The 21,665-nt window shown below is 37.9% G+C and overlaps 1 protein-coding gene across 3 annotated transcripts in view; it reads left to right on the top strand.

The window, feature by feature from the left end:
* The window catches only part of MCTP2 (multiple C2 and transmembrane domain containing 2), a 227,231-nt gene that overhangs the window by 128,558 nt on the left and 77,008 nt on the right, over window positions 1–21,665 (top strand). For all 3 annotated transcript variants that reach the window (XM_069465770.1, XM_069465771.1, XM_069465772.1), the window contains 2 exons: window positions 6,263–6,365; window positions 7,751–7,853. In XM_069465770.1, coding sequence (XP_069321871.1) covers window positions 6,263–6,365; window positions 7,751–7,853 — 206 coding nt within the window. The remainder of the gene's footprint in view (window positions 1–6,262; window positions 6,366–7,750; window positions 7,854–21,665) is intronic.

The raw sequence follows: 21,665 nt of genomic DNA on the forward strand, positions 1-21,665 counted from the left end.
TGAGACCAACTTTTGCAAAACACATTAAAAACTACATAAATCTGCCTTTGGCAGGCTGTCTGCTTTAACTGCCTACCAAAGAACATGGATCCTAGTCAATGTAAAGTTTGGGAGTATATAGAAGATTTAGCAGTTTATAACTTAATGTCACCATGACAGTCGATTGCATTCCATGAATTAACAGAGGAACCACTTCCGTTTTAGTAGTTGGTCTCTTAGTAACATCTTAATTTATTCAGTAAATATACCTCTTCTGTGAGAGAGACCCTATGGTTTGCCCTAGTGACATGGCGGGGAATAGGAATTGGCCTGTGCACTCACATGAGGTGACTAATTAAACCGGTGGTAGTCTAATTTCAATTATACTGCTAAGAGCAAGAACAGCGTGCTAACATTCATTAAAGGGACGCCTGACTGGAGATCACGCAGGAGGCAATATTTTAGCTGAGATGTCAAGGATGAAGAGGAGTTGGCACAGCAGAGACTAAGGAAACACATTTCTTTTAAAGGAGGGAAGAGCATGTTTCAAGGCCTGCAGGGCTTTTCCAAGGTCCTGGGAGAAAGCAAGAAGACTGGAGAATAGAAGCCACACGGGCCTCTCGAGGGAGAGGAGGCTCGTGTCTTAGGTGGGACTGGATTGTGTAGGAACTTAGGGGCCAGGTGAAGAAAGTTGGGACACTATTTAATAATGGAGTGATACAATCTGATATAAACTTACAAAGGTTCATTCTGGAAGCTGTGAGGAGCAAGGACTTTGAAGGGGGAATGAAAATGGGGAGATGTTAGGCAACTATAGTGGATGATGTGTTTTGGAACTCGAGCAGTAGCAGGAAGTGGAGTTAGAAGAAGGAAACATGTCACTCATCTTGTTTGCTCTATGTTTGTGCTAGAATGTTATTAATAGACTATCAGAAATTTAGTTAAATGACATTTCAGAAAACAAAGGTCTTATCTTCCTTTGCTGTCCTCGTAGTCCTAACGTGGACCTCTCTGCCTCTTGCTGTAGATGTCTGTCACAGTGAAGCGAGCAGGTTTTTGCCTGCATGGTGCTGAAAAAGCCATTGTCCTAGAGAAGCCTGGGACCCACTTGGAAAGGCAGGACATAGGTGAAAAGTTAGGCCCAGAAAGAATAGAGATCAATGTTTCCTCTTCTTTTAAAACCCCTCTCAGCTCCTAGCATAGTGCTTTCCACATTGTGTGAGTCATTAAGTAGTCGTTGAACAAATGAGCAGGTACATCGTGCAGGAGGCATAATACCGACACTCATCATCACGGTAGTCAGGGGCACACCCGAGGTTGCAGAGGAAGGTCCACAAAGATGAACTAGTGCTGGGAGCTTAGTTGGCATTTTTAGTTTTGGAGCGGGGAGGTTTTGGAGGGGTGTGCAGGGACAAGTCTGTTCCCCATGCAAAGTACAAAGGAGCAGGAAGGAACCCTTTACTTCTGTGTGCAAGACAGGATAGGGAGCCCGAGGTTAGGGGTCAGGAAAAAGACCCTACCTTGCTAAAGCATTGGTGAATAGGGGTAGATCAGGATAGACTGCACGGTTGACAGAGAAAATATTAGGTTATTAAATAAGAAATGTCTGATTTTGAATCAAAGTGTAGTTTATTACATCTCAAACAAGCAGTGCAATTAATTAAAGTATGTGCCTGAACTATCTACACATTTTTGCCATCAGAATGATAGCTTGTTTATACAGCAGCAGAGAAGCCTGGAGAGAGAGTAGCATTTTTCACAGCTTGTTGAGAATGGACTATTTTTTCTTGCAAGAAGTGGTCCAAAGCCTGGAGGAAGTGGTAGTCAGTTGGTGCAAGGTCTGGTGAATACAGTGAATGACAAAGAGTTTTCAAGTCCAGCTTCTGTAGTTTGAGCAGCGTTTTTTTGTGCGACATGTGGTCCAGCGTTGTCTTGCAAGAGGATTGGCCTGTCTCTATTGACTAATCTCGGGTGCTTAGTCGCAAGTATCCTCATCATTTCATCCAATTGGTTGCAGTAGACATCTTCTGTAATCCATTGACAAGGTTTCATGAAGCTGTAGTGGATATTACCAGTGCTGGCACCATTAGTTTTTTCTCAAATACTTCATTGATATTTTGAGCTGTCTGTGCTTCACTGGTTCCATGACGGAACGCATGTTCAAACATAACATGACTTTTTGACTTATCCATGGTTTCACAAAAATTGCTCTACAAAAAATTTGAAAGATGATCACAAGCCAAAATGTGCATTTGGAATACTGAAGTTGTACCTTCACAATAAAAATAAAACAAGAAATGTTAAAATGAAATGTTAGCGATATCAATTGTCAAACTTAGTACTTAAGGAAATCGGACACTTCATACTTAACCTAATAGATTTCCAGAATGATCAATTAAATTTTCTCCAATATATGACAGTAAGGTTTATAAACAAATGGTTGGAAACAAGGCATGAAAGCTGAGTTTTAGGAAATGTAGTGTGGAATGGCTCTGCCGCCCACCCCTAGCCTCTCTGAGCTGTAATGCTTCATACTTAGCTACAGGAATCGTTTGTCCAGAAATCCTTTCTTCCTACTCTGCCCCTTGTATTGACAGTCTAGGTTGGTTCCCAGGTGCTGGATGAGCAAAATGAAATGCAATCAAACTAAAAGTACTTGTCTTGATCTTCAAGCCAATCTTTGCATTTATCCACGCATATCTTACATTTCCTGATTACCACTATTTGCATACATGCGCGTGCAGATATACACACATAATCTTCCTAATAAACTTGAAGCTCTGATCAGTCCCATCTTCTCAAAAAGGACCTATCCATTTCTGGTAGCCAAACACTCCCCTTCTAAACCTTGCTTAAGATTCACCTGCACTATGAAGTACTTTTGGACTTTTCCCAACCAAATTACATTTCTGTGAACTTTTATTTTCTCATCTGCAAAATGTCATTAGGGTTGACATGAGCATTAAGAGAGAATCTGCATAAAGGAGTGTGGTTTCCAACAGGGTGTGTAGGAGGGTGGGAGGGGCTTGGCTCCCTCTAGCAGACCCGGGAGGCAGGGCATTCCCTGCTGCCCTCTGTCACTGGGCTTTGGCACTTTTCTTGGGCGGTGGTAAAGGCATGCATAATTGGGTGTGCCTTCATCAGGACCCTTAAATGAAATATACGGGCTGACTGTAGAATGGAAATTTACAGATGTGGGATATAAGAGTGGTAAGAACAATATACAATCAGAGATCAGAGCTGGGAGCAACCCAGTTTGCTGCAGGGCGAGTGTGAGGGAAGTTTCCACGGAAAAGGTGATGTTTACAGTATAGCAGGGACCATTATCAGAATTCCTCATAGGTAATGGTTTGGTGGTCATTGTGTGTCAGGGCCTGGATCAGAGCTAGAAACAGAGTGGATGCTCATTAAATGGTTGTCAAATGAACAATATGATCACTGATATATATTTATTATGAGTTATTCAAGTTCGATAACTGATATAAAGCTAAAACCATTTAAATGACCCCCCTGCTTGCCATTCAAGAAATACAAATGAATTTTAAAATGGTGTTGAAAAGTAGCAAAGGCTATTTATTGAGTGCTGACAGCTAAAATACTCCAGTGTGAAACTGAGTGGCATAACCATGTCAAGGTGACATGGCATCTGGACGTAGAGGAGGCCATCTAGATGCTTTACCTGTGAAGTAGATGGAGCAAAGGGGAAAAGTGCAGCTTCAAACATACATATCCTGTCTGCCTGGTGCTGTTCTCTCGGTACCATTGGGAAACATTCGGACATTCCATTTATTATGGGAGACAATTGTCATCTCAAATACAAGTATTTGTTATTTAAATTATATTCAAAGTTCTCATTTATCTGCCACCTTTTAAGAGAAAGAAATCAATCCACAAAGTGTACGTAAATTACTCTATAAACGTTTTAACGTCTTTGTTTCTTCTTTTCTCCGCCTGTTTATACTGTAATATTAATAACTGCAGCATTTTAATGAGCTTTGACTGAATTATCTTCAGAGAGTTGGTGCAGTGTGTTCCTTGGAGACACATAACTGAAGTTTCCAGGTTCTGGAGGGAAGTCTGTTCCTCATTAGCTGGGACAGCCAGGAGAGCACTGGCTCCAGAGAGTGGGAGCGGGCAGGAGCCCACCTGTGCGTCAACAGGACGAGGCAGCGTCTCTGCCCTGCTGTGGAGCAACCCCAGGGCTTTCATTAAAAGTGTCAGACAGTTTCCCTGGAGCAAGTGCTGATGGCGTGTCATGTTGGTGTCTCTGGAGGAGCAGTGCTGACACCTACTAATAGTCTGACAAATGGTTAAGTAGCTGTTTCAGCCTGGGTTGAGGAATCAAGCGTGGTCTACCTGAGCATTAAGCCGCATGCACGTGTTCTCTGCATGTTCACAGTTGTTGAAGAGGAAGTGTGTTGTTCTACACTGGCAGCCTTTTTCCCATTCAAGCCCAGCCCTGTGTCCTACAAAACAGATGGCTGGAGTAACCTGTCTTTCAATAAGCAAGATTTTTTGCAGATGCAGGTGGATTTTTGTGTTAGTTTGATTTTGACTGCCCAGCATCCGAAGCCCCTTCTGTGTTTGAGGTGCTTCCCATTGTATGTTTTAGAGAAGGAGTCAGAGCCCACTGTCATCCATGAAGGCTGAAAAGCCAGTGTTCCTTTCCTGAGCGCTAGCAGTTCAGGCCTTTGCATCTGCATCCAGTGAGCAAAGAAGCAGGGGTAGAGAGTTCATGTCAGAAACAGCCACAGTCAGGAGCCAGGGACAGGAGTGCCTTGTGGAGCTGGTATTCTGGGAAAGCAGAGACCACACCAGACTTTTTCTGGGGTGGAATATTGGCTGGACTTCTTGTGCCTATATATTCTTTGGTTTATAGTGATTTTTTTGAGCCTGATTTTCTAGCCTTTGTAGGTATTCTGAAAGCAGTTTGACATTACTTTATTAAATTCCTTTTCTGCTAAATTTAGACAGGGACCATTTCCATTGTTTGTGGTCAAGACCCTAACTCATTCCTTTATGCCCATGGCTTGGTCATTGTCTGCTGGTAACTGAGATAGCATGGCCTTAAAAGCTTTGGCCGGGCGGCTAAGTGTCCAGGCCCCTAGTCAGCTGAATGCAATCTCCTGTTTAATACTGACCATCACCCATGCCTTTGCTCTTCTTCCCCTCTTTTTAAAAAATATATTCTTCAGGCAAACTCCTGCACATGTCGGTATCTCTATCGATGTGCGGTGCTCCAAAGCTCCTGGTTATTAAGTGAATTAGATGTAGGTTCAGTGACCTGAATGGGAGGCCAGTCGGTCAAGAGACCTGAGCACTCTCTGCCTTAGGCCCTGGCCCAGGACTCCTTGGCCATTTGTTGGAGAAGCATGTGTCCTTGTGCCCCCAATCAATTTAGCAAGCACTGCTTTGTAAAGTGCCAACGTGCTGTGGAGACCGGCAATGCACTAATGTCCTACGGACATTACGGAGTCATTCATTCTGCCTCTGACAGTTCCAATTCTAGATCCCTCTGCCAAGACCAACAAAAGGGAAGGAAATTTTTACTTGGTAACTCTCTGGGTCCAACTTTGGATTTGGAATTTTCTTACCTCTTTTGAAGGATGTGGGAGATAGGACAGAAAATGAAGAGGTGATGTAGGAGAAAAAGTAAGGGATGAGCTTAATGTTTTTAAATTAAAAACTCTGACCTTTAGTGAATTATACTTTTTTCTATTTCATGGCACCAAAAATATAGCTCATGCATTCTCGTAATGTACTGAGTAGGTAGAATCATGTGGCTGTTCGCTCAGCAGAGTTTCAACTCCTTGAGAGCCATTTTTAGAGTTTTTCTCACATTCTCTCATAGCCACAGGGAAGCCTGTAAATTATCATAGGATTCCAGTCATTCCAGATTGGCTGAAAGAGAATTTAGGAAGGAAACAGAGATGAGCTTCACTTTTAAAACAAAACGAGGAAGTGGGCTTTCCCACCTGCCACATTGACACCTACTCCTGTGAAACCTGTGTGGTCTCTGGCTTTCAAGGCTACACCTTGGGTGGTGTATGAGTCCCAGTCCATTGTGGATGCTAAAGTTCCAACACTTGGAGGCTCTGCCCACCTCCCAAATGTCCACACAGGGCATCCACAGAGCTTTTTGGAAAAGGAGTCTCACCTTCCCTCTTTCAGCAAGAACAATTTTTTAATTATAAAAGTGTATGACTTTTGTTCACACTGCCTCTGTTTTGAGATTCACTTGCCTTTGAGATTCACTTGTCACTAGTTTGTGTTCTCTTTTCAGGAAAGAGTGATCCCTTTTGCTTGTTGGAGTTAGGCAACGACCGACTTCAGACACATACGATTTACAAGAACCTCAACCCTGAGTGGAACAAAGTTTTTACGTTGTAAGTGTTTTAGCCTCTGGAATACTTGGGAACAGCGCTAACGTAGAGAGCAATTATCCCTGCTATGTTTGGGGCAGGCTGGGGCTCTTGAGTGGAACTTTCTTTCTATTTTTATGGGCAAAGAGTGAATTTTATTGTTTTTTTCCTTCTGAAAACCTTTTATCCTTTCATTTTATAGAGTGCGGTGTTAATAATAGAAGAGACCGTTCGGAACTGCAAAGGAGTGTTCTAGGAGGCATTTGTAAAGTAGATGTTTTAGTGACTAAATTAATCTGTGAGTAGCTGGAAGCCTCCATATATCTAGGTTAATTCATTCCTGGGTGAAGGAAAGTTACTAATGGAGACCTGCCTTAAATTCAAGGAGCTTATATGTTATAGCATTATTTTAATGCCTGAAGGCTTGTGTTCTGCCAGAGTCTTTTGGAAAAATGCAGATTATCTGTGCATCCTTAAAGACTCCCAAAGGCTCCTTGTATTCCAGTTTATCTCAGTGACCCACCCCATAGGGATACCCTGCCCACTCTATCGAACACAGGGATTTAGGGGGCTGGATATAGTTAAGTTTCCCAGTTTTATTTAGCTTCCAAAGCACCTAAACATCAGGGGAGACCCCTGTTGAATTTGGGTGGAATGGTGGTGGTACACTGCCCCCACAAACTGAATAAATGCTCTCTCTGTGCTTGTAAGTGGGGAAAAAAAGTTCATTTTGCGTACTGTTAATGGCATTAGTAGAAAGTTCCCAAGGATCTATGAGAAGTGGATTAACTCTGCTAAATGAGTTTGCCAAATGCCAGATGTAAATTTCTCTTGTTTTCCTAAAACGTGGCCAATGGCCGTGGCTTGGTTTTTCATTGTTGCTGAGGTCTGGCTTTTGGACAACATAAAACAGTGTTTCTAAGTGTTCTTAGTATTTTGTGTTTCAACGATAGGAAGCTTTCTATGTATTTCAGCAAAAGTGATTTTCACCACCTTTTCTTTTTTTTAAAGAAAAGAGAATTCTTCATTAATTTAAAGAAAACATTATTTTTACTCTTCTCATTTGGAAGCTTCTTTGAAATCACTTTGCTTTGACCCACTCATTTTTTCTTCCTCCTCTTTCCTCATCCTGTTTCCTTCACAGTCCTACCCTTGAGTACACGTGTGCTGTGTGGAAAATGTCATAGTACAAAAGTTGACTTCTTTTTTCATATGGATGTCTAAATCTTCTGTGATGGAAGGTTTGGGAATACAGTCAGTTTGATTTAATTTTTGGAATTTAATTAAATGGTAGTTTTATACTCTAAGGACATACAGGCTTAATTAGTGAAACAGTGTTTTCAGATCTTCATGGAACAGACTTCACTTGTGTGTTTTTGTGTATAATACATGGTATTTTTTTGTTTCAGTCCCATTAAAGATATCCATGATGTTTTGGAAGTGACAGTGTTTGACGAAGATGGAGATAAACCCCCTGATTTTCTTGGAAAAGTTGCCATTCCCTTGCTATCCGTAAGTTCCCTTTATTAATAAACAATTTGTGAGTCATTTTACAGTTGATGAGTTTCTATGGTCTAGAGTTGCTGAATCTAAGTCTAGGGGAAAAAAATCCTCCTCAATACAGCAGTAAACTACTGTTTTATTCCTTATTCTTACCCAGTATCTTCGGCAGTTTCAGATATAAAGGGACATATTTTTTTCTGTGCCAGTCCAATATTGATTTAACCAACCAAACCATTTTGACTAGTCTTGCAATTCACTCTCAATCTTTCCATCTTAAGATGGGAGTTTCTATTTGTTTACAAGAATAACGATCCTTGACTGATTTTCCATTTATTAATGAAAAACAAACATATGTATTTCTTTATACCTCCTTGCTGCACCTTTCTGCAAAGATTAATTGTTGGTAACTGCATATTTGTTCTCAGGACTACGAAAGACCATTTTCCTGGAAGTTCTATTTGTCTTTTTAGTAGTCACATTTGCTTTAAGCTTCAAAAAACGTTTTGTGGGAGAAAGCTCAGAGCCTCTCTTGAAGAGGGAAGAGTGTTTTGGCAGTCCAGTTACAAAAAATAGTACACCAGGATCAACAGAGGGGAAAAGCTGGTTGAAAAAATACTTACAAAAGTCAGAAGAGAAAGCATCAAAGGATACCTTAATATGGGCAAAGAAGGAAAGCGAGAGAGTAGATTCACCTCTTAATTGGACATTAATGTGTGTACCAAACGTACTCTTCTAGAAGAGAGAATTTCAGTTTTTCATCCAACCATTATTACAGTTTGTTGTAGGCTTATTACAGCTTTATCAGCCAGTGAGACTTTATTTCTTCCAAAAGATACATTTTTCCAAAGCTGTTAGTGCATTTTGTGGATGGAGCACTCTTGTAATTTAACCATGAGATTAGTGTAGCTCGCACGATGTTTACGGAGGGAGGAATGCTGTACCTCTTAATATCTCTTCTTCTGTTGTTGCTCGCTTGGTTAATTTCTCCCCAAGTCCTCATATCCCTGATGTTCCTCGAAGAGCCTGCCTGGAGCATCTGCTCCCCGGTACAGCCAGCTCCTGCCAAATGCTCGGAGCTGTCGGAATCTGGCCGAGCGGCTCACAGCGAGGAGATGGTAATTTGGGATTTCCCCCCTTTTTTATTACAACTTTGTCAGTTATTCCTGTAAGAATACATGTACCAAGAATGTGGGGCACACTCTTAGAGAAGTCTGAAGGGACTGGAAGCAAAGACTCTCCTTTACAATCCAGTTTCCTCCTCTCACTTTTCTTTTTTTGACATTTCTCCTCTTATTTTTATAAATAAATCTCTTAGTAGCACACTTTATTCCTTGCTAGGTGAACATCACTTGGTGTTTTTTTTAAAAAACCTCTTTAGTTTTGTGTGTATAGGTCTTGTGTATTTGGTCTTTCCATATTACCAGTAATTGACTTATCTTGCTTGTGTCCTGGTCTGCTTCCTTCCTTCTCTCCTCATTTCTCCTCCCTCCCTTCCTCCCTTCCTCCCTTCTCCCCTCTCTCTCTCCTCTCCTTTTTTCCTTCTCCCCTTCCTCCCTCCATTCCCTTCCCTTCCCACCTTCCCTGGCAGATCTAAGAAATTACTTCCAGCTTAATTGTAGTTTCTCAACCTTGACATTTGGGGCCAGAACATTCTTTGTTACCTGGAGCTTTCCTGTGCATTGTAGAGTGTCCAGCAGTCCCAGTGGAGAACCACTGACCTAAACTAATGCATTTTTTAAAACGTAGCCTTCAAAATACAAGGCAGAATATTTTTTGAAAGACCTCGTTTAAACACAAGTTATGCTCTACCTCTACTGTTTTCGGGTTGCTGATAAGCTGCCCCATGATCTGTTGTTCATTCGTTTGTTCCACAAATATTTATCAAATGTCCACTTTGTGTCAGGCACTGTTCTGGGTATAACGCTCTAACAATAACCGCAGGGAAGCTCTCTCCTCACTTGCAGCTTTTACTATGGTTGCAGGAGACAACACCTAAACAAAAGGAAACAAAATCAATACACAGAGTGCTAGATGGTGAAAAGTAAGGAGGAGGGTGCCGGGAATGTGGGGGGTGCACTTTTCCATTAGTCGGCCAGGGAGGGCTTCGTGGAATAGGGGACATTTGAGTGAGAACTTGAGTTGCGGGAGAGAGCTGTGTGGATCCCTGAGGAATCTCTCCCAGGTGGGAAATTCTCACATTCAAGTTCTCTGAGGCAGGACCCAGACTGTGAAATTCCAGAAGTGGCTGGGCGGCCAGTGTGGGTGGGATGGAGGGAGCCGGATGGGGACTAGCGAGGTGTGGGACAGGAAAGGACTGAGGGAGGGATAGGGTGGGCAGGAGAGGATCCCAGAGGACTTTGACAGTCAAGAAAGTTTGAAGGATTTTGGCTTTTTCTTAGCATGGGATGGGAACCACAGGTGGTTTCAAGCCAGCGAGTGCTGGATTTGTTTTACATTATTTGTTTCTTTCTAACAGAAAAGGGCTGTGGCCCATCCAGAAATAAACTCTGATCTGAAAGGTCCCTACCTTGTAATGGCAGCATGACCTGGGCTGAACTCCCCCTTGGGACTTTGAGGCCCCCGATATCTTGCACTGAGTAAGATCTTTCAGCTGCTGCTTCCACGTGGCTGTTTCAGTTGGGATTCGTTTTCAATTCCTTGACTGCTAAATTGGGAAAATGATCAAATCCTGCAGTGGATCCGTGTGGCGTCTTCCTGACAATCAGGGGTCCACCTGCATCATGCCCTCTCCAAATGGATTCCCTATTTAATGTGTAGATACTAATCTGATTTTTTAAAATGTCATAATCCTCAGTGTAATGGGCTAATTATTAGCTTTTAGTTACATCATCAAACATTCTATTATCAAATAATTCTAACTTGTGATTTAGAGGTTGTGTTTTAAAATATACTCATTTAGATCTAGGTTGTTTTGCTTTAGTTGGTATCCGTTGAGTGTTGCCAGCAGTAGAGTAGTTAACTAGCAAGCCCTGTGCTGTGCACTCAACACCTGTTAACTTCTTAATTCTCTAATGACGTACGAGGCAGGCTTTATTTTTATGCCCATTTCCAAATGAGAAGACAGAGGCACAGGAAGGCTCCTGTAGCTGGTAAGTAATAGAGGCTGGGTTTGTATTTAGGCAGGCTCTTATCAGAGCCTGAACTCCCAAGAGTTTGTTATACTGTCACAGCGAGTGTCTGGCTAAGAAAGTATCCTGTTGAAAGGTTGTTTGTGAGACTACTATGCTGCGTGCTCTGCGGGATGGAGGGAGGGGCTCAGGTTTGAAGAGTTGCAGGTCTTGCTGGAAGGAACCTATGCAATGAACAAAGAAGACCCAAAGCCTTCAGTGCCCTAGGAAAGGAGCAGGACAATGGCAAGGGGTGAGGGGCGTGGATTCCAGTTTAGGGGGATTTGAGGAAACAATTTGACCTGGGCCAGGAAGGAGGAGGCTGTTGATAGTTGACTGGTGGGTGCAGTGAAGCATGAAAGGTCATTCCCCGTGGAAGGTAAAGCACGGGCAGGGAAGCCGAGGAATGGGGCAAAGGCCACATCAGGAGCAAGCAGGAGCCAGGTGCTGGGAGCTCAGGCTGGGCGTGGAGGTAGGGGGGCCTGCGGGCAGCTCAGAAGGGTTGAAGGAGGTTAGAGTTTACTCTATTAGCAGGGAACCCCTCAAGGCTTTTGTCCGGGTGTGGGGAGTGGGCTCTGTGGCTAGCGAGGGCACCGGAGCAGGCTTCCTGGAGTTGAAAGAAGAGAAGGGGCGGCAGAGGGCAGATAGACGTGCTCTTTCTTGTCAGGGGATGCAGCTGTGGTGAGAGCATGGCCGAGAACATGGCGGGCACTTACATATGGTCAGAACAGTGGTGGCGACATGCCATGGGAAAGTGTGATCACATGTGTTCACATAGGAGATAGCACCTGGGTTCCATACCCGTGCTAACTCATGTTTCCTCCGAAGGCCGGCTGAAGACACACCAGCAATTACTTTAGTCTGGCCTAAGAAACCTTTTGCCTATGCAAGTGAGTTTCCCTTACACCTGGGCTTAGGGATACTGGAGCAGTTGACTGGAAGGAAAGTTGGGGCTCCAGTATGAAGCAAATTAGAAAGAAGACCGTTCCTAGGAGAATTGGTTGAAACTCCCAGAATTAAGCATGGAAGAAAGCCTGTAGGTACGATGTTGCATGCTTCAAAGGAGAAGGACTTGTTTCTTTTTTTTTTTTAATATGAGAGACAATCATAAAAATAGATTTATTGGTACTTCACTCTTATCTTTGTAGGTTACAGAACCATATTTGATAATACTTTATGTATAAAAACAAAAATTGTATTTCTTAGAGAAGAATAAGAATAATTTTTGTGAGAATGCATTTTCTTTAATCGAGTCATAAACTAAAATTTGATTTATACTTCTAGAGAAAGTGCAAACTACATTTTTAAATGTCTAAGTAAAAAGTATAGGAGGTACTTCAACTTTTAATCTCACTCAAAATGGTAATGTGCGAAGTGCATTTAAGGCTGTTAAATAAAGAGTCTGTTCTGAATTCACTATATCTTTTTAATCAGGTGAATGTGCTAGCTGACAATTGGCTCATTTAAAATCCATATACTAAAATAAGTATATTTATTATTGCTGGTGAATTAGTCAAAGCATGTTGAATAGGTCAAACTTTTCTATTAAGTGGAAAAAGCTCTTACAGTGAGTCAAAGAGTAACTGCTGCTGCTTTGAGACACCTAAAACACAGTAATATAGAAACAGATGAGCAAAAATGTAGCGTATAGAGGCAAATGAAAGAAACATGATACAGGTTTTAGGAGTTAAAAAAAAGATGAATTATCAATAAATTTGTAACAGACATGAACTTTTAAGTGAGTAACTCCCAATAGACAGATATATGCATATTAAAAATATAAGAAAAAAAATACAAAACAAAAGATAAGGCTGCAAATTGATGTTCCTTGAAGGCCCAAATGTTTGAGGGTCCAAATTCCAGAAAATATTAATAGTGAAGATCCCTACCTATATTGCATAGCTACTGCATCTCTGGGCATGAAATTCTGGAATTTCCTTTTTTTTTTTCCCCAGCAAATTCTTAGATAAAATGTAGACGTACTAAAGTGGTGGTTCTCAAACTTTAGAGAATAAGCAATATGCTTAGACATATATTAGGATTGAAAGACTCCAGGCCAATGAGTCATCCTTCCATATATTTCATTTCTCTTTAATGTTTTGAAAAAGATATTTAAAAAAACTGATTATCTAGATTTGTAATACTTTTTAATCAAATACTCATGAGTGAAGTCAGCATAAAATTCAGATTGGAATGCATTGTGATCTGCAGACTCATTTTCACATTGCTCTTCTAATCCTCTAATCAGTAAGGGTAAATATGTATTAGAAAACAGTAAGCACATTTTAGAGTTTCAAAACATTTTGGGAAATAGAGACTCTCCTAATAGTTAGCTGATTCAATAGATTTATTTAATATTTCTCTCTTCAATTAAGCGATCCTCATTCTTTCCTGAAAATCAGGCTGAATTCTTCTCCTCTTGGTCATTCCTTCTTACTCAATCATACATTTACCTCCTCCAAATTATCTAACAGGCCAATGTAAGGAGACTTCGAAAATCAGCTTTAGTGACTTGATCTGTAAAATGAGAAAAGCATGTATTTATTAGTATTTCCTAATAAACAAGAGGAAATCACCCGAAGTTTGATGAGGACCTTCATTTTGAAACAAACCTGAGTCCTCTCTGCAAGCCAGGCCAGCACACACAAGTGAATCTATAACCACAAACATGGGCCTTTACGCTGCTCCTGTGGAGCCCCAGTGTTTCTGTGAATCCATGTGCACAATAACTAGCTGCACCAATAACAGCTTCACTTAATTAGTTTTATGGGACAAATTTTCTATAATGGCTTGTACCAAATAAATGCCATGCAAATCTCCATTTGCATTTCCAATTAAGTATGTGCCCAAGTTTCACCTGCTGTGGGTTTACACATTGCAATGGACTCACACAATCATAGTTTTCTTAGATTAATGTTGAAATATTTGGCCATTAAAATAAATACTATTGATATTTAAATTTACACTAATATTTATGGATTTACATATAACCAAGCTAAAAAAATTAAAAGTAATCTGTTGTCAAAGTTTGGTTTTCCAGGGCATAGATTTGGTTGGGGAATTCTATGTTAATCAGCTTGGAGCCATGGAGGGTGGGTGAAAAGGAGAGAGGTGTGTCATCTGAGAGATTATTTGATAGGTAAGACTTGATCCTAATGCAGGGCAAAAATGGTCATTTTTGAATGTAGACTTTCAACTCTCCTCACCTCCTACTACTGGTCTAATATGTCCATTGAAATAAATAAAGGAAATGAGGCAAATTTCTTTATTGGCCCTAGAAAGTAGGAAAGGGTACCTTTAACATCCTGGAATGATCCTGAACCATATGCAGTATATAGTGTGGATGATGTTTGGTTAGAACAGACAGGCTAAGAGAGAAAGAGTGATTCATGGGATTTTCCTAGTATCCTTTAATGAGAAGATGGCAGGTATAAAGCTGAACGTATTACATGTGATGGTAGATGTTGAATAGGTTAAATTTTTCTATTAAATGGAAAGACCTCTTACATTGAGTCAAATAACTGCTGCTTCTTTGAGACACCCAAAACACAGTCATACAGAAACACATGAGCAAAAATACAGCATATAGATGTAAATAAAAGGTAAGATAGAAACATGTTACAGGTTTTAGGGGTCAAAAAAGATGAATTATCAATAAGTTTATAAAAAACATGAACTTTTAAGTGAATAACTTCCCATAGACATATATATGCATATTAAAAGTACAGGGAAAAAATACAAAACAAAAAATAAGGCTGTAAATTGATGTTTCTTTGAAAGCCCAAATGTTTGAAGGTCCAAATTCCAGAAAATGTTAATAGTAAAGATCCCTGCCTACTATTGCATAGCTACTACATTTCTGGGCATGAAATTCTGGAATTTCCTTTTTTTTTTTTTTTTTTAGCAAATTCTTAGATATTTAGACATATGAAAGTGGTAGTTCTAAAACTTTTGAGAATGAGCAATAAGCTTGATCTAACGTGTGTGTGTATACATACACATAAAAAATAGATAATCTGTTTAAATACCCATTAACATGTTCAAATATCAATCATGTTCTGGGTCCAAAATACTTGAGTGGATTCCAAAAAAGTAGAAATTGTACTTGGTTATAGTACCAAAGAAATAGATAACAAAATTATCAAGCTAGTTGATGGGAAAAAAAAATCCCAAGTAGCTAATGTAGATACCAAAACTGCAATTACAGACTACTTAGAAATTCACAATTAATTATTATACATAAAAACTATGGATAAGGGCCAAAAGTATTATTCAGAGGAAATTCTTACCTTGAATGGTTTGGTCATTAAATAGGAAAGATTGAAAATCAATTAAGCATCTGAACAAAAGGAATTAAATAAGATAAAACTAAGAAAATTAGAAAGGAATTGATGAAAATAAGAACAAAGAGCAATATTGTAGAAAATATGTGAGCAGTGGGTGTGAGTCTAACTGTTGCTTCCCCAAAAAACCAGTGAAACAGACCAATTGTTTATAAGGTTAATGAGAAAAGGCGGAAAAAATGCATAATATTAATAATGATTTAAAAAGTTAAGAAATATAGGGATTGCTGTGAAGAACACTGAACTTCAATGAGGGGTCTAAGAGGAAAACATGATTAACTGTAGAGACATATTCATTCATACTTGGGAGATCTTGGGTATCGTAAAGATGTAAAATCTCTCCAAATGAACTGTAAATATATTATAGTTTCACATTTGGAGAAATGAATGTGTAGTAAATAGCAAAGAATATTATCTTAAGTATAATTAGAGGAACTTGAATATCAGGTATTGAATATACTGTTTAGTGAAAATAATTAATTATGGAAGGATCAGAAAGAGTTATCAAATTATTTCATCTTTTTCTCCTAGTAAGAAAAAAAGAGATCCTTATTTTTTTATGAACAATTTTTTTCAAACCTTGAAAGGACAGTCTTACATTATTTAAATTTGTTAAGAACATGAAAAGATGGAAAACTTATGAATTTATTTCCTGACACTAGAATAAGTCTAGAATAATATCAGAAACACAGATTTAATAAAAAGGAATACCAATAAGGCACCACACATTAGGAAATCTCATTGTATAATTTATATCATTGTTGTATGAAAGGATAAAAAAAACCTCAATCTCATTAGATATGGGAAGGCCACTTGATAATATTTAATATTCATTCTTGATTATGAAAAAATACCCTAATAAGTTAGTTGAGGAGCAGCTTTTTAACATAAAAAATAAATACCTGTCAAACATCACAAACATCAGCATTATTACTGAAACACTGGAGATATTACCTCTATTTTCTCATCTTTAACATGAAGATAACAGAAGATAACATAGTACCTACTGTGAGTATGATTGTTCAGAGAATTTAGTGAGTTTTTACATTTATGAATGAAAAATTAAGCATTTATGTCAGATCCAGCCAATGCAAAATTGTAAGAAAAAAGAAATCCCTATTTTAATGAAGGAAACATTATTTGCATATAATACCAGATACTATCTGTCATCTGAAGAAAATTAATATATACTAGAATAAAAAAACGATAAAATCAATATTAATAAAATAATATCAACAGCTATACACAATAGGAACACATTTTTAAAAACTAAAAATCACATAAAAGACTATGACAGAAAACAAAATATATGTCTCAGACGTATATGAGGAAGTTCTAGAACTACACTAAAGGACTTGAAAGAAGACTAAATAATTGGTGATCATTTAATATATAATAAACCTGAAACCTTGGGTCACTAAGGAAAGTATAGACTATTTAATAAGTGATTCTGGGAAATTTGGTCCCTCATCCTTCAGGGGAAAATGTGTTGGTGCATCATAGCAAATGCAGTAACAATTTCAAGACGAATTAAACATCAAACACTTGAAGCAAACTGCATAAAAAACCTGTTAAAATAGTGAGAAAGTTTTATATAAGCAAGCTATAAAACAGGAATGGTAAAAGAAAAATCTTAAGATGTCAGCATGGCCAAAGCAAAAATCACCATCATCAATGAAAAGATAAAGGATGGGGTGGTAAAAAAAAAAAAAAAAATTTGTGCCATCCAAACAAATCCATAATATCACCACTACAGTGTGTAAGTGTTTTTTAATCAATAAGGAAAACATAAGTCAACCTAGCAGAAAAGTTAATTCAAAGAAGTAGAATTTCTATAGCTAATAAGCATAGGAATGGCCATGATTTATTTAGTTGTGAATGTGGAGGTTAAGAATTCAGACACTGGAGCCAGACCACCTTGGGATAGTGCCCTGGCATCTCTAAACTGGCTGTATGATTTTTGACAAGTTACTTGACCTCTCTGCATTTATTTTTTTGTTGTTGTTGCTGAAATGAAGAGGATTATCATTCTACCTGCATTGGAGGTATATAGTGATGATTAATTAGTTGGTAAATGTAAAATGGGCACAACAGTCCCTGGCACACAGTGAGCACAGATAGTGTAAGCCATCCTCATCTTCACCTACTTTGTTTTAAAAATTGCAATCATCAAATTAAGAAATCAGATTAATATAATTTTCAATATCAGTTGTAGAAAAATGACACTCTCAATTTCTGTTGGAAGAGTATGACTTGGTATAAACCTTGTAGAAGGTACCCAAGGGATTACAATTTAACATGCACCTATCTTGGAGCATTTATAGTCTAGGAGTTCACTTTGGAGAGGCAACTGGGGCTCTGAGAGATGCAGTAATTGCCCAGAGTCACACTGCTAAATGCCAGAAATGGGAATTGAATCTAAGTCTGTCTGGTTTTACGGCCCTACCAGAGTTTGCTGTTAATAAACACATGAAAAAAAATATGTTCAGTCTCATTTGTTATAAAAAGCTACATATTAAAACATGAGGCTATTTTCTTTCTGTGAAATTGCTGTATAGTAAATAAAAATGCCTAGGGTTGGTGAGGTTTCAGGGAAATGGACAGACTCATTCACTGAGGCTGGGAGTATAAATTAATACAGCATTTTAGAAGGGTAAGTTGGCAATACTTGCAAAGACCTTAAAAATAGCCATCTCCTCTGACTCAGCAATTCTGTCTCTAGGAATTTATCTTTGGGAATATATTATGGATACATAAAGATATCTAAGTATAAATTTATCACAGTGTTTACAATTGGTAAAAATTGGAAACAATCTTAATTTGTTACAATAGAGGATCAGTTAACTTAATTATCAAATATTCTAAAATGAAGAACCATTCTAAATTATGTAGATGAATTGATTATTATGTGGGGGGATGTTTTCCATATATTTTTAACTTAAAAGAGAAGTGATTAAAATAATATAAATTAAAATAAGACTAAAACAGATAATATTTAGTAAGCAATTCCTATGTACCTGTCACTGTTTACTGCTTTTTGCTGATATTTCACAACCACCTCTGAAATTTGAGCCATTTTTAATTCAGATTTTACAGACTAGGAAACTGAAGAACAGAGGGGTTATATAACTTATTCAAAGTTATCCCACCAGTCTGAGACAAAGCCAGAACTTAGCCTCAGTTCATCTGCCTCTAGAGTCTCAAATATTACCCAATGATCCTATTTTCATTAAAGACAAATATACTTTAAAAACTGTAGATGTATGTTTGTTTTAAAATGCTATATTAACGTCAGATTTTTTCTGTTAAACAATTTTTTGTAAATTTTACACAATTTTTGAATGAATGTGTATTGCTTTTGAAGGGGCAGCTTATATTTTAAAGAGAACAGTTGATAAGAAGTGCTATGTACACTAAGGTCTTGTGCCATTTCCAAGGCTTAGAGCTGGTTTGGGTTTGAGGCAGTGGAAGGATCATCTCAGAAGGGAGAAGAGGTGAGTGTAAGTGGAGAAGGTCTGGGGTGATGAATTCTATGCTCCTGCTACTGGTTGGTGGCTGAGCTCTTTGCAGTGCTAACAGTGACCTAGTGGACATTTCAATCTCTTATGCTGTTTGTAACTCATGTCATTGGAGCTAGGCCTGATTCCAAGTGGGGGCAAGAATGTGAATTGCAGCCACATGTCTGTCCTCATCACATTGTATTGGAGAGTCATTTTCCTTATGTATCAGCTGGGACCACTTGATGTATCATGGTGTTGTCACATTAAAGTATTTTCCCTTTAACACAGAATGAAAAGCACCTGATAGAATAATGCTGTTCACACCCAAATGTTCTCAATTTCTAACTGGAAGGTCAAACAATGGAGCAATCAATATGGCTCTTTAGTTTGGATTTTGATCTTAACGGTGTATCTTTCTTCTCTAAACCAAGTGAAGGTTTTATTCCTTCATATTGATTCTGATTAACTTTACTATTGAATAAGTTGGCAACTCATTACATCAAAGATTTTTATAGTGAAGCATAATAATAATTCTTTAAAAAGAGTTCAAGATGAGAAGGTTTTTTTTCCTTTGTTCTCACATACCAACCTCTGTTATATGCTGATTATAAAATAGTTTTCTAATATAATGATTATAGCATCTCTTCAACTCAAAAATTAGTTTTATCAATTAATTCTTAAAAGTTCTTCATATTTACTGTGCTTACAGCCTTTTAAAGTAGATTCAATATTCTTATATATATAGAAAAAAATTGAATAGTTTAAGGATAATTGTGGGTCAGATTAAAAATTTTAAACCAGATTCCCTTCTCAGTAACTTGTCCTCTGGCTCCAAAATCCTGAAACATTACTTAAAAACAGACTTCTTGTACTCTTTTATTCACTGGCTAATTTAACCAGAAATTAACTGTTAGTATGCTCTTGATAAAAGCTTTATGATATAGCATATTGTTTCTGAAAATGTAAGGGACATGAAAATGTCCATTTTTCTGATTATGGGGGTTTATATTCTAATTAGGTTAAATTTATATTACTATCCTGCAGAGATACCTTCCTCAAATCATTGCCTAATATTATGCAGTCTTTGCCTTACGGAAAGGCAAGTGTACAAAAACGTGTAATCAGTCAATTTGAAGAGTTTATCTTGTAAAACTAAAGCTAAAACCATTATCTACTATTTTATCCAAGATCCTTACATTTGAGTGAAATGAAGTCCTCCCAGATGTCAGCCTGGGAAGACTGAATGAATTCAGAGTCCTGCTTTTGTCATTGACTGAAAACTGTATCATGCCATTTTGCCTTTGCCGACAGATACCTCAAAATTAAACTTAGATTTTAATTGAAGTGCTGTCTAATACCTAGAATGAAAATATCTGTAGATTCTCTCCTCTAAATTTTCTTTTGACGATACTTTAATTATGTGTGCTTAATTATTTAATAGATGCTTTAAAGTAATAAACTTGTTAGAAATAATTTTCAAAATTCTATATATGATATAGTTTTAAACATGAAATTTATATGTTTCATTTTTATTATTCTATAAATGCTCTCATGTAGGAGTTTGGCAAGTTGCGATATAACAGAACAATTTTTTATCCTATATTCTTGATTTAGAAGTTCAATTGTATAACAAGGGTAGAAAAGGAAAATATTTTTTAAAGTAATCTTTTTTTTTTTTTACTATTTCACTGATAATTATTATACTAAATATTCAAAGGTGTTCAGTTCCTATTACAAACTAGTATGTTTCTTCTTTCCTTTACCCTTTTCCTTTTCCCAAAAGATATCCCTTGTAGCAGGCAAACTGGAAAAGTGGAAGGAACCAAACTTTCATCAATAGAATTAATAAATTATAGTTTATTCACATTTTTAATAGTATATAGTAGTCTAAAAATGAGACCAATCTATATACTAGCATAAAAATATTACCCAAGCATATTGATAGACACAAAATGAAGTTGCAAAATATATACAGTTTGTCACTTAGGAAAAAAATTTGAAATGTATTTTTCAGGGCCGTATTTATGAATGTAAATTTTCAATAAAAATTCAGGAAGGATCCATGCTAAATTTCTATTTAATTTAGGTCCAAGGGAATAGATTTGATGTTTGTGGAAGTTCAAAAGGACTTCAGATTTTCCTATAATCTCATTTTTTTTACAGTATTTTAAATTTGTAATTTGTATTTTTTAAGACAGTTTTGTATTAAAGTACTAAACATGAATAGCTTTAATTATATCTCTAGCTTTGATGACTGCTTTAATGTCCCTAGGTGGATTCTGGGTTTTGCTGACACAATGCTAGGGACATTGAGAAACAGGAAATGGTCATTTACCAAATTAAAAAAAAAATCCTTTTGCTATAAAATATTTCTCTTTATACTGATACCTCTTGTTCTTCTGTTGACCTTCCTTCACCCTTAAGAAATCATGGAAATTTTAAGATAACAGTACAATGACTAGGGGTTGAAGCAAAGCTAAATTGGACCCAAGTCAGCTTGGCAAATTGTCAAGCTGTTTTTGTATTTATTTCTTTCAACTTTAACATCGACAATTTATTAAGTGAGACTGTGTATCAAAGCGGAAGCTGAGAATCCTGTTTGGACACCGTTTAGGAAGGAAACCAGGTCTTTATGGGGCACCCCCTTCCTCTTAGCCGCTGGCCAGGAAAACCATCTTTCTGTGTAAAACCTATTCAGTCTGAGAGAGGTGGGGTCACTTTGGGAAGGAAGATGACCTCTCCCTTGTAAAGTGGAATTGCTCTGTTTCCCCCATGACTTATTCAACTCATGTCTACCACTGTTTATAAGAACACTTGTGTGAATGTTTTTAGTGACAGCAATAGTCATTT

This window comes from Eulemur rufifrons, chromosome 3 (genome assembly GCF_041146395.1).
Source record: "Eulemur rufifrons isolate Redbay chromosome 3, OSU_ERuf_1, whole genome shotgun sequence".
Taxonomy (NCBI): Eukaryota; Metazoa; Chordata; class Mammalia; order Primates; family Lemuridae; genus Eulemur; species Eulemur rufifrons.